The sequence below is a fragment of the Engystomops pustulosus genome, chromosome 11 (assembly GCF_040894005.1).
Source record: "Engystomops pustulosus chromosome 11, aEngPut4.maternal, whole genome shotgun sequence".
NCBI classification, from domain to species: domain Eukaryota; kingdom Metazoa; phylum Chordata; class Amphibia; order Anura; family Leptodactylidae; genus Engystomops; species Engystomops pustulosus.
Window position 1 is genome coordinate 8,792,573 of NC_092421.1, and position 17,968 is coordinate 8,810,540.

Here is a 17,968-nt window from a genome sequence, read left to right on the forward strand (position 1 = left end):
GTGTTCAATTGTCAGAGCATAGGAAATACACTTAGACAAAGAGAATTCAGATGATAGTCGGTTTAATCTCACTGATCGGCGGTAAAACATGCTCCGCAGTCTGAAAATGGCTTCGTTTTTTATGCTGAACAACTGCTGACTTATGGCTATAACATTTCCCACATTCAGAACATGAAAATGGCTTCTCCCCTTTGTGGATTAATTCATGTCTAACAAGGGATGATCTTTGGGTAAAACATTTGCCACATTCCGAACAGGAATATGGTTTCTCCCCCGTGTGAGTTCTCTGATGTACAACAAGAGCCGATTTCTGTAAAAACCCTCTACCACATTGCGGACATGAAAATGGCTCCTCCCTCCGGTGCCGTTTCTGATGTACAATCAGATCTGACTTCTGACGAAAACATTTGTCACATTCTGAACATGAAAATGGCTTCTCCCCTGTGTGAATTTTCTGATGCATAAGAAGAACCGATTTCTGCATAAAACTTTTCCCACATTCAGAACATGAGAACGGCTTTTCTCCTGTGTGAATTCTCTGATGTGCATAAAGGGAGGATCTCTGGGTAAAGCACTTCCCACATTCAGAGCATGAATACGGCTTCTCTCCTGTGTGAGTTCTCTGATGTACAATGAGATCCGATTTCTGCCGAAAACCCCTGTCACATTCCGGACATGAAAATGGTTCCTCCTTTCTGTGCCTCCTTTCATGTACAATCAAATCTGACTTGTAGCGAAAACACTTCTCACATTCTGAACACGAAAACGGCTTCTCCCCCGTGTGAATTCTCTGATGCATAAAAAGAGCCGCTTTCTGCAGAAAACCTTTCCCGCATTCGGAGCACGAAAAGGGTTTCTCTCCCGTGTGAGTTCTCCGATGCAGGACAAGTAACGATTTCTGCGTAAAACATTTCCCACATTCAGAACACGAGAAGGGTTTCTCTGTCGTGTGGGTCCAACGATGCGCGACAAGGTACGCTCTTTGACAAAAAGACTTCCCACATTCGGCGCATGAATATGGCTTCTCCCCTGTGTGGCTTCTTTGATGTATAACCAGATCGGATTTCTGTTGGAAACTTCTTTCACATTCTGGACATGAATACGGCTCCTCCTTCCGGTGTCTCCTCTGATGCTTAAAAAGTGCCGGCTTCTGGCGAAAACTTTTCCCGCATTCCGAACACGAAAACGGTCTCTCGTCGCGGTGAATTCTTTCGTGCATCGATAGAATGGATTTCTTTTTGAAATGTTTCCCACATTCCGGACACGTGTGTGGTCTCTCTTCCGTGTGAGTGATCCGATGTTCAACGAGACTCGATTTCCTTTTGAAACTTTTCCCGCATTCGGCGCACGGGAAGGGCCTCTCGTCCCGGTGAATTCTTTCGTGCATGGACAGAATAAATTTTTTCTTAAAACATTTCCCACATTCAGAGCAGGGAAATATTTTACCCCCGGCCTCATCTGTATTTGGGATAATAACGTGCGGCGGATTATCCGGTGATTCCCCGGGGGCAGTAGATGTGGGATTTAGATCTGTGCCGTGAAGGACCAAAGTTTTTTTGGTGGAAGGAAGAGTCGATTGTTTTTCACGGTTATATTCCGCGATGTGGTCGTATTTTATGTCGCAATTGTCTCCCGCGACGGTTTCGATGCAGTCGCCTGGCGTAAATGGAGAGAGATTTTGCTTAAAAATTTTAAAAAAACACAATAGATGTTTTTAAAACACTCAAGGTTTTCCATGCCATGACTAAAACATATAGGGGGGAGGGGGGGGGGGGCATTCATCAGTCCATTTTTTTGTGTGGTTTATTAGACTTAGGATCTTACATTGTGGTGCAAGTTAGGGGGAATCTAAACTTTCTGCCGCCTGAGGCGAGTGGCTATAATTTTTTATTTTTTATTAGCAGGATATTTATTTTTCAATACAGGAAGTCCCCGGGTTACATACAAGATAGGTTCTGTAGGTTTGTTCTTAGGTTGAAACTGTATGTAAGTTGGAACTGTATATTTTATAATTGTAACCCCAGACAAAAAATTTTTTGGCCTCGGTGACAAATGGATTTAAAAAATGTTGGGTTGTCATAAGAACCAGGAACAATAAATCTTCATTACAGACGCCTGTGATAACTGTTACAGCTGATTATTGTAGCCTAAGGATAAAGTAAATTACCAATATCCAGAGGTCCGTCTGTAACTAGGGGTCGTCTGTAAGCTGAGTGTGTTCTTAAGTAGGGGACCGCCTGTATTTCAAATTAACACATATATTATCAAGTACCATATATACTCGAGTATAAGCCTAGTTTTTCAGCACAAAAATGTGCTGAAAACCCAAACTCGACTTGAGTAAAAAAAATATATATCAAAACTCACCATTCCGTCTTCCCCCGCTGCTGGCTATGTACTTGAACAGGGGGCTGGCTGGCTATATATACTGGGGCAGGCTGGCTATATATACTGGGGCAGGGGGCTGGCAGGCTATATATACTGGGGCAGGGGGCTGGCAGGCTATATATACTGGGGCAGGGGGCTGGCAGGCTATATATACTGGGGCAGGGGGCTGGCAGGCTATATATACTGGGGCAGGCTATATATACTGGGGGATACGGGCTGGCAGGCTATATACTGGGGGATACGGGCTGGCAGGCTATATACTGGGGGATACGGGCTGGCAGGCTATATACTGGGGGATACGGGCTGGCAGGCTATATACTGGGGGATACGGGCTGGCAGGCTATATACTGGGGGATACGGGCTGGCAGGCTATATACTGGGGGATACGGGCTGGCAGGTTATATACTGGGGGATACGGGCTGGCAGGCTATATACTGGGGGATACGGGCTGGCAGGCTATATACTGGGGGGCAGGTGCTGGCAGGCTATATACTGGGGGATATGGGCTGGCAGGCTATATACTGGGGGGCAGGTGCTGGCAGGCTATATACTGGGAGGCTGTGACCAATGCATTTCCCACCCTCGGCTTATACTCGAGTCAATAGGTTTTCCCAGGTTTTGTGTTATAATTAGGGGCCTCGGCTTATACTCGGGTCGGTTTATACTCGGGTATATACGGTAATCCTGTCATCCTGTAGTCGCGCTCACCAGCAGTGATGTCTTCAGAGACTTCGTCCTCCGTCACTCCTGCGCTCGTCTCTTTTTCTGTTACGTCTTCAACTTTTATGTCGTTCACACGTGTGACCCCATCCACCACATATGGGACAAATGATGTAAAATTACTAAAGTGAAAAAACTCAACTAGTAATTGTCATGAGGGCGCGGCCACACGGTGCGTTTTGGTTGCGTTTTGAAACACATCACAACAGAGGAGAGGCGGCGATTTGCCGAATGACGTAACTATTAACATTTGCTTTGACAAATGCATCGTAAACGTGATGTTAACGCACATATTCACAATGCAATGCGTTAACAAAACTCAAAAGTAAACACTGTTAACACTCATGTTTACATTGCGTTTTGTTAACACAAATGTTAACATTAAGGTAATTCGGCAAATCACTTCTCCGCAGCTGTTGTAATGTGTTTCAAAACGCTATGAAAACGCAACGTGTGACCGCGCCCTGATGAGAACAACAACATTTTAGCAGTAACAACTACCTTACACTGCGGCAGAACGTCCGGATTCTGATCTGGATATTCTCTAGAATACAGAGCACCGGGACATCCCACTAGCGATCCATCTGTAGAGGACACACACATTGTATAGGACGGAGGCCTTGCCTTATACAGAAATATGAAGCAAGGATCCCCTGTCTGCCAGACTGCAGTGCCAGTACTATAAGGACTGTTGGGTTGTGCAGGGAATCCTTGCATCATACAGTGATATGACTCACCGGTGCTGTTCTGTCGGGTAATTTTCTCCTCGGTACACAGTTGGGTTATCCCTGTGTAAATCTCATATTCTGTCTCGTCTTCCGCTTTGATATCACTCACATCTGTTCCCTAATTACAACAAATGGAAGAAATCGTGTCAATTTAAAGGGCACCTGTCACCAGGTTTTACCCCACTAAGCTACTACACCCCTCAGGTCGCGGGTGCAATGTCATTTCTAGAATTCCCTGTTTTATGGGAAATCTCATCTGTTTATCTATAAAGAAAATCCCCCCCCCCCAAAGTCAGGCAAATACGACTCATTTCCACATGAGATGAGTCAAGTTTAGTGGTTTCTGCGGTAGTGTCACTTCAGAAGCCCCCATCTTCTGTTCTATAGGGCCTAGAAACATGCTGCTGGTGTCATATTAAAGATAAGAATCTAATCTTTCAGAGCACATCCGATGGTTCTGTGATCTACAGAACTGGACAGACGGGCAGTTCAAAAATAGGTGAAACTGGATTTGTATCTGTAGCTCACTTAGCTGTCTGTATCTCTGGTTCTGTAGCTCACAAAGCCATAAACCTGATCTGAAAGATGAAATTTGTATGTTTCTAGGTCAGAATAGAACAGAAGATGGGGGCTTCTAACGTGACACTGCCCCTGCAACCACTAAACTTGACTCATCTCATGTATAAATGAGGTGAGAAGAGTCATATTTACCTCTTTTTTTTTAAGTAAAAGTATGAAATTTCACATAAGAGGGAATTCTAGAAAGGACATTTCATCCCTGACCTGAGGGACTAGTAATTTAGTGGGGTAAAACCTGGTGACAGGTTCTCTTTCAGTATCCTAATGGAATTGATTTTATATCAGAAAGACCTGAAACTACCATATATACTCGAGTATAAGCCTAGTTTTTCAGCACAAAAAAATGTGCTGAAAACCCCAAACTCGGCTTATACTCGAGTAAAAAAAATATATCAAAACTCATCTTTCCAGCTTCCCCCACTGCTGGCTATATACTGGGGCAGGGGGCTGGCTATATACTATGGGGCAGGGGCTGGCAGGCTATATACTGGGGGGCAGGGGCTGGCAGGCTATATACTGGGGGGCAGGGGCTGGCAGGCTATATACTGGGGGGCAGGGGCTGGCAGGCTATATACTGGGGGGCAGGGGCTGGCAGGCTATATACTGGGGGGCAGGGGCTGGCAGGCTATATACTGGGGGGCAGGGGCTGGCAGGCTATATACTGGGGGGCAGGGGCTGGCAGGCTATATACTGGGGGGCAGGGGCTGGCAGGCTATATACTGGGGGGCAGGGGCTGGCAGGCTGTATACTGGGGGGCAGGGGCTGGCAGGCTATATACTGGGGGGCAGGGGCTGGCAGGCTATATACTGGGGGGCAGGGGCTGGCAGGCTATATACTGGGGGATATGGGCTGGCAGGCTATATACTGGGGGGCAGGGGCTGGCAGGCTATATACTGGGGGATATGGGCTGGCAGGCTATATACTGGGGGATATGGGCTGGCAGGCTATATACTGGGGGATATGGGCTGGCAGGCTATATACTGGGGGATATGGGCTGGCAGGCTATATACTGGGGGATATGGGCTGGCAGGCTATATACTGGGGGATATGGGCTGGCAGGCTATATACTGGGGGATATGGGCTGGCAGGCTATATACTGGGGGATATGGGCTGGCAGGCTATATACTGGGGGATATGGGCTGGCAGGCTATATACTGGGGGATATGGGCTGGCAGGCTATATACTGGGGGATATGGGCTGGCAGGCTATATACTGGGGGATATGGGCTGGCAGGCTATATACTGGGGGATATGGGCTGGCAGGCTATATACTGGGGGGCAGGTGCTGGCTATATACTATGGGGCAGGGTCTGGCAGGCTACATACACTGGGGCAGGGTCTGGCAGGCTACATACACTGGGGCAGGGTCTGGCAGGCTACATACACTGGGGCAGGGGCTGGCAGGCTACATACACTGGGGCAGGGGCTGGCAGGCTACATACACTGGGGCAGGGGCTGGCAGGCTACATACACTGGGGCAGGGGCTGGCAGGCTACATACACTGGGGCAGGGGCTGGCAGGCTACATACACTGGGGCAGGGGCTGGCAGGCTACATACACTGGGGCAGGGGCTGGCAGGCTACATACACTGGGGCAGGGGCTGGCAGGCTACATACACTGGGGCAGGGGCTGGCAGGCTATATACACTGGGGCAGGGGCTGGCTGGCTATATACACTGGGGCAGGGGCTGGCAGGCTACATACACTGGGGCAGGGGCTGGCAGGCTACATACACTGGGGCAGGGGCTGGCAGGCTACATACACTGGGGCAGGGGCTGGCAGGCTATATACTGGGGAGGCTGTGACCAATAAATTTCCCACCCTCGGCTTATACTCGAGTCAATAGGTTTTCCCATTTTTTTGTGGTAAAATTAGGGGCCTCGGCTTATACTTGGGTCGGCTTATACTCGAGTATCTACAGGTATTTCATTTTTTTTCCCCCAAATATAAACACTTAGAATAATGTTGACATTTCTGACCAGAGGTCTCATGTATAGCGATTATAATAATATAATGCACCCGATGATCCGGTAAGACTTTTTGATAGTTTTTCGGATAATTCTTGGAATATGGAGAGTTGGTTATTCCTTCTCTACTCACTTCATCTGTAGAAAGCAAACACATACAGCAAATAAACTCAATACCTGACATTTTACATCATTTGCTAGAGAGAAAACTGCACATTTTCGCCAGGTTACAAAATATTAACAAATAGAAGGATGTATGGCCGAAGTGATAAGTTATGCGGAAGATGTCTATAAGGAGCTGTTTAACCCTGTAGATGCCAACAATAGCATCATACAGTATACAGCACCACCCGTCCATCCTTGCATCTAAAAAGTGGCTCAGCTGAGGATTCCTATAGCACCAGCGATAAGATAATCCCAGGAGCAGGAGTGAATAACTGTCTGCTGATCTAAGCAATCTTTGGTGATTAACCCCTGTACAGCAAACTGATGTAATAGGGTGTCATTTGGAGCGCAAAAAAACAGAGCCCACAAGAAAATGGCGCAAAAGTGGTTTTTCTGCCAAGTTTACTGCATTTGGATCTTTCTCGCACTTCCCAGTACACAGCATGGAAAATTAAATTCTCCATGCTGTGTAAGTTCTCTGTGGAGGTTTCGGGTCTTCCGGCGACTCACTAAGGCAGTTCCCCCGATGTCCACCAGGTGTCGCTGCTGCGCTGAAGTCCGTCGGAGTTCACTGAAGTTCACCATTCATTGCTGGGTGCAGGTAAGCACGTGTCAAGCGACACAGTTTTTTTTTTTAAAACACACGGCCACGCCCCCCGATTTCTGTCGCGTGCATGTCGGCGCCGATGCGCCACAATCTGTTCGCGTGCGCCAAAAACCCAGGGCAATTCAGGGAAAAAACAGCGCAAAACGGTAATATTCGGGTAACTCGACGGAAAAACGCGATTCGGGCCCTTAGTAAATGACCCCCAATGTCGCTTCTTTAGCACTCGATTTGGCTACAAACTAGGAAACTATTCACATTCAACGTATACGGCATACGTTTGCTGCGATGGAGAGGAGGAGGGGTGAATGGTGCACGGCGATCTAACACGGGGAAAGATAGGAGCGGTACGGTGCCGCACGTGTGCAGCACTGTATCGCTCCGTGAGCCCATTGCTGGCCTAGGGGGGCCATATGTACAGCCGCAAGATTGCACCCATATATACGTCCCCCTTCGGTTGTGTGAATGCAGCCTTAGTTAGTTTCTTTATGTACTGGTAAGACTGATACCCCCCGCCAGCACAGCTATATGCCCTGATACAAGTGGCACAATGACATCATCACACCACCTGCACAATGATGTCATTTATTTTAGTTTTATGGCTGCAACATTTTTAATTTGATATGTAAATCCACCACAAAATCCATCATAATAAACCAGGGACATTACTCATAGATCCGGGCACCGGGACTGTGGTCATCTGCTTATATTTGTTATCCATGGCCTCCTTCCTTCTAAAATTATCCATATGCTAATGAACCAAAAGGGTTCTGTATAAGGGCTTTACCAGTACCTACAGATTCACAGGCTATTACACTGCAGGAGCACGCCTCCACCTCTGTGTGCTGGAACTTCCTTTGCTGCAGTATCAGGCAAAGGGGGTGGAAAGAGCTGATATAGTGTAATAACCTGTGAAGCTGCAGCGTGGAGGGGCTCTGGTAACACAGACGCATTAGTATAATCATAAAAGTTGATTTTAGAAGGAAGGAGGCCATAGATAACAAACATAAGAAGATCACCACAGTCACGGTGCCTGGAACTATGAGTAATGTCCTTGATGCCATTTGCTGATGTTGATTCATGGAGAGTGTGTGTGTGGGGGGGGGGGTTATCAGTTCTATTCTATATAAAATAATGTATATAATAAGTAACTGTGGAGGGGTTACTCTAAATATAATACTGTGCACCTATATATAATGTCAGTGTAATATTAATATTTGCCTATAAGCGGCGCTATAATACCTGTAGTATATCACAATCATAATCTGTACAGTAACTGCTCTTACCCTGTGATGTAGGAGTCCAATGGGTCACTTTTATAATGTTCTCATATTGATCCTTGTGCTCTTCTATGTAGTCCCACTCCTCCATAGAGAAACAGAGCCCACAAGAAAATGGCGCGAAAGTGGTTTTTCTGCCAAGTTTACTGCATTTGGATCTTTCTCGCACTTCCCAGTACACAGCATGGAAAATGAAATTCTCCATGCTGTGTAAGTTCTCTGTGGAGGTTTCGGGTCTTCCGGCGACTCACTAAGGCAGTTCCCCCGATGTCCCCCAGGTGTCGCTGCTGCGCTGAAGTCCGTCAGAGTTCACTGAAGTTCACCATTCATTGCTAGGTGCAGGTAAGCACGTGTCAAGCGACACAGTTTTTTTTTTTTTAAAACACATGGCCACGCCCCCCGATTTCTGTCGCGTGCATGCCGGCGCCGATGCGCCACAATCTGTTCGTGTGCGCCAAAAAAACAAGGCAATTCAGGGAAAAAACGGCGCAAAACGGTAATATTCAGGTAACTCGACAGAAAAACGCGATTCGGGCCCTTAATAAGTAACTGTGGAGGGGTTACTCTAAATATAATACTGTAGACCTATATATAATGTCAGTGTAATATTAATATTTGCCTATTAGCGGCGCTATAATACCTGTAGTATATAATAACACCACAATCATAATCTATACAGTAACTGCTCTTACCCTGTGATGTAGGAGTCCAATGGGTCACTTTTATAATGTCCTGGTACTGGTCTTTGTGCTCTTCTATGTAGTCCCACTCCTCCATAGAGAAACAGATGGAGACGTCCTGACACCTTATAGGGATCTGATATAGAACAAAGACAGAAACTGAGGTTAAAGGTGATTAACCCCTAAGGTAATGAGCATTTGGTGACAGTCTACCACCGCTAAATCTGGTGGAAGATGTCCTTTAAATTTTGATTTAAATACTCTCTCACACACACACACACACACACACACACAGTGCCATTGTAAGTCATCCAGACACCTCCCCTCGCACCTCTCCGGTCAGTAGTTCAGTGATTTTGTTGGTGAGGTCCAAGATCTCCTGGTAACGGTTTCTCTCGGGTGGAGACAACCTGATGCGATCCTGCTTCCTGCTCCGTCCTTCATCCTCCTCACGGATCTTCTTTACTACTACGTAATCCTGTGCACGAAAAGATGGGCGTCACTTTCAACATTCCCTTCACCTCTTCTGTTAGTTTATTATTAAAAGGAATTTGTCATCTCTCCAGTCACCTAGAAATTATATAATTAAAAAATGTATGTATTTTGGGGCAAAAAAATTGATTGGAAATGGAAAATGCTCATTTGCATATAGCTAAAAATGAATATTTCTCTGCACTCAGGCCATGGGTTTTCTCAGGCAGGTCTATGATGCAGGACACATGTTGAGGTCCAGAAGCTCTCACCTCTCCAGTTAGCAGGTAGATGATCTCTAGGGCGAGGTTCAATATTTTCCTAGTCATCCGTTTTTCCTCCTTCTCCATCCTCAATATAACAATTTTTATCTTTAGGTATCAAAATGGATAAAAAAAAAAAAGGAAATGGAGTCAAAGAACTTCACAAAAAGAATAGTACTACCCCCTAAAAGGAGAACACTGCTGATGAGAACCATACGAGTCGTGGCTCAGATGATCCTATAAAATACCACAAATACAGACGAGTTCTCTTTCTGTAAGGCGACATTCACACGAACGTTCATCACGATGGAGAGGAGGTTGGATGACCCCTCCCCTGTCCATAGCCATGCACAGCGCTGTAATACGTGGAAAGATAGGAAATATCCTACCTTTTCCCTGTGTACGGAGCGGTATGGTGCCGCACCGTATCGCCCTGTGCGCCCATTGCTGGCCCATGGGGGGCATACGTGCGGCAACGGCCGCAATTTTTCTTCTATGTTTATTATGCTTTATATCAGTTCTAGGGAAAGGGAGGGGATTTGAATTTTTAATATTTTATTAATTTTTTACCTTTTTAAAAAAAAAAAAAAAAAACTTGTTTTTTTTCCACTATTTCTTAGACCCTCGAGGATACCCTAGAGCAGTGATGGCGAACCTTTTAGAGACCGAATGCCCAAACTGCAACCCAAAACCTAATTACTTATCGCAAAGTGCCAGTACGGCAATTTAACCTGAAAACTGACGGTTTAGTTTAGAATCAATAAAATGATACATTCCCGATCAGAGGAAGCTTCCCTCCCATTGCGTTTTATTTGCATTTCAACACTCCTACACTTGTTTCATACGTGTGACATTGAGGAAGAGGCAGCAGTCCTATACACACTGAAACGCCACTTTTACACCATTTTACATCACATAAAAGAGTAATAAAAAGTTATCAAAAGGTCACAATGAAAACAACGGCTCATTAAGCAAAAAAAAAAATCACCCCTCCCCAGCTCCGTGCACTAAAGTTAGTGGTTGCGGGCGCAGTTTGTGCTGGTAGTTTTGGCGGCTTGCGGGCGGAGTTTTAGGGGAGGGGCAGGAGCGAGCAGGAAATCATCCCTCCTGCTGGTATATTATGCCCCGAATAAAAAAAATAAACTTACCTCAGACTCTGCGTTCCTCCGGCTTCTTCTGTTCTGCACACGGAGTAAGGTGCCCAGCGCTGGCAGTGTAATGACATCATTACGCTGCCAGCACTTGGACGCTTACCGTCCTGTGCGCTGCAGTGATCAGTGTGACAGAGCAGGCAGTGTCAGCGCCCTGCTCTGTCATGGCTTTTAGCAGTATCGGAGCACGGCTCCGATACTGCTTAAAGCTGAGTTAAATTCAAAGGACCCGCGTGCCAGAAGTGAGGGCTCTGCGTGCCCTCTCTGGCACACGTGCCAAAGGTTCGCCACCGCTGCCCTAGAGGGTCTGATCGTTCCAACCATATACTGAAATATTGCAGTATATGCAGTTGTTTAATAGGATTCATTACAGTGAGCTACTGGCTCATTATAACGAATCTCCAGAAACCATGCAGCCTCGGGTCTGACAGAGACCCGAGACTGTCATGGAAACCAATTGATGCCCCCTGATGACATTTGGGGTAGTGACGATCTCAGGAAAGATGGCGACACCCATATGCCACCGACATAAGAAAGGTTAATGGAAGCACCGACCGCGGTTATTAGCGGTGAGGGTGTTTTTGCAATATGCCCGTGAGCCCTCTTCATACATCCCCCGCACCTCTGTGCCGTAGAGCTACGGCGCAGAGCGGTAAGGGGTTAAAAACAACAGCAAAATAGCAGCTAAACTGTTCAGGTATACAACACTTTTGACGTATATACTCAAGATTTAACAAAAAAACACTAAGTTTCTCTTCTTACGACCGCACAACAGTTGTCAGTACCATAATGTACAGAACTGTTGAAAAGTTAGGCCTAATGCACACAAATGTGACCCTTAGTAAATGAGCCCCAATGTCTCACCACACTGCGACCAGCACTGGACTTTCTACGGAGAGGGGAGGGGTGAGTAGCCCCTTCCAGATGTTACATTTCCGCTGGCAGACAGGGGCTCCATGCATCATATCCCACTATGATGCAAGGACTTTGTCCCCTGCACTGTGCTCGGTATGCGAGATCAGCGCACAGGTCCATTTCCACAAACTGATCACGTGGAGGAAACGCTGTACCCAGTAATGCCGGGCATCACTCACTCATCACTAATGGGGATCTGCCGGGCCCCTGGACACCTTAGGTCCTGTAGATGCTACTATACAGGTAGTCATACACATATTGTATATAGGTTATAGAGATACTCTGTATATTGTGCACATACAATGTATCCACCTTTATCATCACTACAGATGTACAATATAAAATATAACAATGATGCAAGTGACACGTACCTGGAGGAGAAAGGACCTGCAAAGATGTGTAGGAGGGGAGGAGTCATGCTCCAAGCTGTGCGGCTGAAAAGGTACAGGACCTTTGATGAGGTCATGGTCATGTGATCAGTCATAATGGGCGGAGTTAGGCAGCCCAGGCACTGACATCACGTTAGGGTTACACTTCAGGGGCCAAGTCAGGTTTTATGTGGGAAAATGAAAGCCGAGCTCTGATTGGCTGCCATGGGAAACTAGAACGGTTCTAAGAGACGTGTGCATCAATGCTGGATCAGTCACCACGGGGTTAAAGAGTGACCACGATTTCAGTTGATTTTTGATATTGGTGAGGGGGGTGGGGTGCGGGGTGCGGGGTGCGGGGTGCGGGGGGGGGGGCGATTGAGCTGAACATTTTTCTGATATACGTCATTAAAAAAAAATTCTGCTTAGGGTGATGCCACATGTGGCGTTTTGAACCCGTTTTTGGTGCGTTTTTAAACAGTCTGTCCAAAAATGCATTCGTTTTTTGAAAACGCATCCGTTTTTGACAGGTTCTACCAATTATCTTAATTAAAACTGGTCAAAAACACATGCGTTTTTGGACGGACTGCTTAAAAACGTACCAAAAACGGGTTCAAAACGCCACGTGTGGCATCACCCTAAGGGCGCGTTCACACGTTGCGTTTTGGTTGCGTTTTCATTGCGTTTGAAACGCATATACAACAGCTGATGTGAGGTAATTTGCCTAATTACATTACCATTTACGTTTGTAAACGCAATGTTAACACATGCGTTAACAAAACGCGTGTGTTAACGCTTTGTTAACGCATGCGTTAACATCGCGTTTACAATGCGTTTTGTAAACTGAAACGTTTACAGTGATGTAATTAGGCAAATCACCTCTCCTCAGCTGTTGTATATGCGTTTCAAACGCAATGAAAACGCAGGTCAAAACGCAACGTGTGAACGCGCCCTGAGGCTACATTTACACTGCCGTTGCCCGCCCATACCGAGCAACGGCAGTGCATGGGGAGAGGAGGAGGTGAGCGCCGCTCACCCCCGCCCCTCTCCATAGGGATAAATGGCGCACAGCGCCGTATTACGGGTAAATATAGGACAGGTCCTATCTCTTTCCCGGGTACGGTGCCGCACCGTACCGCTCCCGTAGGGCGCCGTGCGCCCATTGCCGTCTATGGGGGACGTATATCGGCCGTATATACGTCCCCCATACTGTAGGGTGAATGTAGCCTGAGGGTGAAGACACACTTGGCGTTTTTAGGCCGTTTTTAGTTAGTGCGTTTTCACATCGATAAAAACGCATGCGTTTTTAACGATGTGAAAACGCACTAACTAAAAACGGTCCAAAAACGGCCTAAAAACGCCATGTGTGTCTTCACCCTTAGGCCGCGGTCACACGATCCGCTAGGCATCCGTTCATAACGCGACGCTAGCGCACAGGGGGCGGTCCTCGGCCCGAACGGACATGCGTTAACAGGGAAACGCATGCGATCGGCTTATCAATCGCATGCGTTTCCCTGTTAACGCATGTGCGGTCGGGCCAAGGACCGCCCCCTGTGCGCTAGCGTCGCGTTATGAACGGACGCCTAGCGGATCATGTGACCGCGGCCTTAGGCTTCATTCACACGGCTGTGCATTTCCGCCACCAAAATAGCATTTTCTTTCTTTCTTATTTATGCCACTGATAAATTGTCCCTCAAAATAAAAATGTAACTTTTACCCGATACATAGTGAAAAGGTGGTCGGTATTCTCAGCTCTAATTAAAAAAAATATGTATTTTACAGGAATTTCACTACATTTCTTTGCAGTATTTGTCTCACGTTCTTGACTATGCGTTTCTGTACTTGATGCACTGGCGCACATTTACTAAGGGTCCATCGGGATTCCCGACTTTTTACATTTTTGCCCTGTATTTCCCCGGGATTTTGGCGCACGATCGGATTGTGGCGCATCGGCGCTGGTTTGCATGCGACACAAATCGGGGAGGGGCAGACTCGACAGATTCGGACAAACCGAGGAATTTAAGATACAAATTGTGTGGCAAAATCAGCAGTCACGTGCACCGGGAAGAAGAAGGTGAACTCCGGCGGACCTCGACTGGGAAGCGACACATGCAGGAAATTGGACGCACAATCTTAGTGAATTGTGGCAGCGCCGAATCCTCGTCGGACATTCCGGATCGCCGGCGTCAACGGTACAGGTGAGTAAATGTGCCCCAAGGTCTCAGTTATGATCCAGATTATTTACAGCCCTTTTTGTGTTTATCTGTTTGTCTTGTTTCGTGTCTGGACTTTGGCATAGGGAGGGACTATCTGTGTGTGATTTAAGGGCAGATCTTTAAACTTGTGGTTAGAGATGAGCGATCCGAACAATTGCATTCGGGTTCGGCCGTGTGACCCGAATTTATTAGCAGTTTGGAGACCGAACAGCCAATCTGCCAAATTGATGCCCGTAGCAACCAGCTATGGCTATAATTGGCCTAGATGGGGAGTGAGCAGTTTATATATGTAGATTATAGTGGAAAGAACATATATTACACATGTAAAATGGTGTAACAAGCGTCCTCAATGGGGAATGAACACGTTTTTGTAATGATATACATATTTGTCTTTTGGGTAAAATTTATGAAAAACTTTAAAAATTTACACTGCGTTGGCTCAATCTATTTGGAGGGTAGATAGAGACGCGATGTTAAGGTAAACCTAGCTGATAGATCAAATCCTGTCATTTCTACTTGTTTTATTTTCCTGAAAAGTATTGTAATAGAAACAATGAACTCAAGATGGAGCCGAGATCTTAGACCACGCCTCAAACATCGAGGCTGAGGAATTTCTGACATTCACTATGGCAAAGTCAACGTGCGACAGCGCGGCAACTCTCCAATAAAGAAGATGTCTGATATTGTTATGCTTTATACGCTCCTCCTTTCCTACTTTTCTATATAGACTTGTGAAACCAAATAAACCTGCGCAGTGCTGATTTTTGCCCAGGGCAGTAGCACGTGTGACTTGAATCAGCAGTTGTCTGAATCATTCCTTACAATATGCTTTATTGATTGGAAACACATGGCCAATGCACACTAAAGAGATGAGGGCTCAATTTGTATAGAGAGTAGATGGAGACGCGAGGTGAGGGCTCACCATGTATATGGGTGGGGTAGATGGAGACGCGAGGTGAGGGCTCACCATGTATATGGGAGGGGTAGATGGAGACGCGAGGGCTCACCATGCATATGGGAGGGGTAGATGGAGACGCGAGGTGAGGGCTCACCATGTATATGGGAGGGGTAAATGGAAACGCGAGGTGAGGGCTCACCATGTATATGGGAGGGGTAGATGGAGACGCGAGGTGAGGGCTCACCATGTATATGGGAGGGGTAGATGGAGACGCGAGGTGAGGGCTCACCATGTATATGGGAGGGGTAGATGGAGACGCGAGGTGAGGGCTCACCATGTATATGGGTGGGGTAGATGGAGACGCAAGGTGAGGGCTCACCATGTATATGGGAGGGGTAAATGGAAACGCGAGGTGAGGGCTCACCATGTATATGGGAGGGGTAGATGGAGACGCGAGGGCTCACCATGTATATGGGAGGGGTAGATGGAGACGCGAGGTGAGGGCTCAATCTGTATAGAAGGTAGATGGAGACGCGAGGTGAGTGGTGGATGGAGATGCGAGGTGAGGCCTCCATCTATATGGAGGGTAAATGGAGACAAGGTGAGGGCTCACAATCTATATGGAGGGTAAATGGAGACGCAAGGTGAGGGCTCACAATCTATATGGAGGGTAAATGGAGACGCAAGGTGAGGGCTCACAATCTATATGGAGGGTAAATGAAGACGCAAGGTGAGGGCTCACAATCTATATGGAGGGTAAATGAAGACGCAAGGTGAGGGCTCACAATCTATATGGAGGGTAAATGAAGACGCAAGGCGAGGGCTCACAATCTATATGGAGGGTAAATGAAGACGCAAGGTGAGGGCTCACAATCTATATGGAGGGTAGATGGAGATACAAGAATAGGGAGAACAGTGCAATTATTGTCTATCTTAAAACTTGCGGTGGGTTTTCAGATGTTGGCAAACTTCCATTTAGCCCAACATGAATAAACTTATCAATAACCAGCACTGAGGCCACTGTGTGGTCGGGTCCCCTTGCCAAATGTCTAGAACGCAGTCTACGTTGTTGTAAATTATTTGGATTGGTCTAACATGACACTTCGGTGCCTCTTGTAGTTCTGAAGCAATCATCACCTGGTTCTGCAAGGAATCGCTCACAATGCAGAGGTCGTCAGTGAGCGATGTGGCCAAAGGACATCTATTTTTATGCATTCGTATGACTCTTCTGTTCTCTCTGTATTTCTATTGCAATGGTGAGGGACTGTTCAATTGTTAGGTGTCATATTGGTCTCACAATGTCTCATCAATCCTAATTGAACCAGGATTCAAGGATAAAACACCCGTGGAACGCGCTGTTAAAGAACAGCAAGTTGTGCAAAAAGTAATGAAATTGATGCCATTTGCACGTACCCGTCTTGCCATTCAATGTTCCCCACTTAGCATGCATGCACAAATCCACATGTAGCATCCATAAGCTAGCCACAAAGACACCAGCTAGCTCATGGCGACCATAGATGTGCAAACGTGCGATCGCATCGGCGTACCTATGGTAACGCCTGCGATCGGGAAGAGCCGCCAGTGTTAATGCAAAACACCGGCGGCTCGTTCCCGATGGGTGCGGCTTTGTCTGTGTTTGCCTACGCAGACAAAGCAGCACGTGTGCCATCACCCATACACTGCAGCTGGGGGATGGTGCAGCGATTAATTACTTCTGCTTGGCGGGACAAGGCTGGAACATTGTGCATAATAAGGGAGAGGAGAAAGCACTGAGCCAGCCAAAGGAGCGAGTGAGCCTCATTATCATAATTTTATAGTTGTTTTTTTCAGTTCAGAGATTAAACAAGATATGTTTCTGCATCTGTGTAGCTACAGCACTCTCAAAAAGCAATCCTGGAAACTACAGACCTGCGAGTCTAACTTCTGTTGTAGGGAAAATATTTGAGGGGTTTGTTAGAGTGGCCATCCTGGAGCATCTCACTTCATGTAAACTTATGTCTATGCTGTGAAGGTATGAGATGTGCAGCAACTGAAACAATAGATACTTTTAAAGGATGGGGGGGGAGGGGCAAAATACAGAAGAGGGATCGGCGAATTCTGCAAGTCGGCTAATAAATCTATGGACGAAACACACAACACCAGTAGAGAGTGAGGTGAGATTTGGAGGTGGGGTTATGGGCAGTAAACTAACATTATCCCAGTGTCAAAGGTCAGGAATATTACAGGCATTCCCAAATTTACCTCTGATACTCCACTATGGCGAAATCCAGCCTTGTCAGAAATATTCCGGCTGGAAGAGTTTATGTGGGTGAAGACGTTAAAACATTTGCGTTTAGAGGGTAGATGCAAAGAATTTGACCAATTACAAACAAAATTTCAATTGCCGCATGCGTGGTTCTACCAGCATCCACCCCTTCATCAGGTATTTGATGGACAGGTCAGAGTGGGACCTATTGAGGGGGGCTCCAGTGGGGCGTTGAATGGGATATTAAGAGCAAACTCTACCAAAGGGTTAATTTCCTACTCTTATACTGTATTGCTCAACAATTCAGTTCCAATGGGATATAGAGACGTGGG

General features: G+C 46.6%; 1 protein-coding gene across 1 annotated transcript in view; it reads right to left on the reverse strand.

Moving 5' to 3' along the window:
- The window catches only part of LOC140106444 (uncharacterized), a 62,894-nt gene that overhangs the window by 18,746 nt on the left and 26,180 nt on the right, over window positions 1–17,968 (reverse strand). Inside the window, exons 12-20 of the mRNA XM_072130893.1 lie at window positions 12,281–12,343; window positions 9,853–9,951; window positions 9,441–9,587; window positions 9,122–9,245; window positions 6,433–6,518; window positions 3,846–3,954; window positions 3,608–3,692; window positions 3,097–3,203; window positions 50–1,656 (exon numbers count right to left, since the gene is read on the reverse strand). Of these exons, the coding sequence (XP_071986994.1) occupies window positions 50–1,656; window positions 3,097–3,203; window positions 3,608–3,692; window positions 3,846–3,954; window positions 6,433–6,518; window positions 9,122–9,245; window positions 9,441–9,587; window positions 9,853–9,951; window positions 12,281–12,343 (2,427 nt within the window). The remainder of the gene's footprint in view (window positions 1–49; window positions 1,657–3,096; window positions 3,204–3,607; window positions 3,693–3,845; window positions 3,955–6,432; window positions 6,519–9,121; window positions 9,246–9,440; window positions 9,588–9,852; window positions 9,952–12,280; window positions 12,344–17,968) is intronic.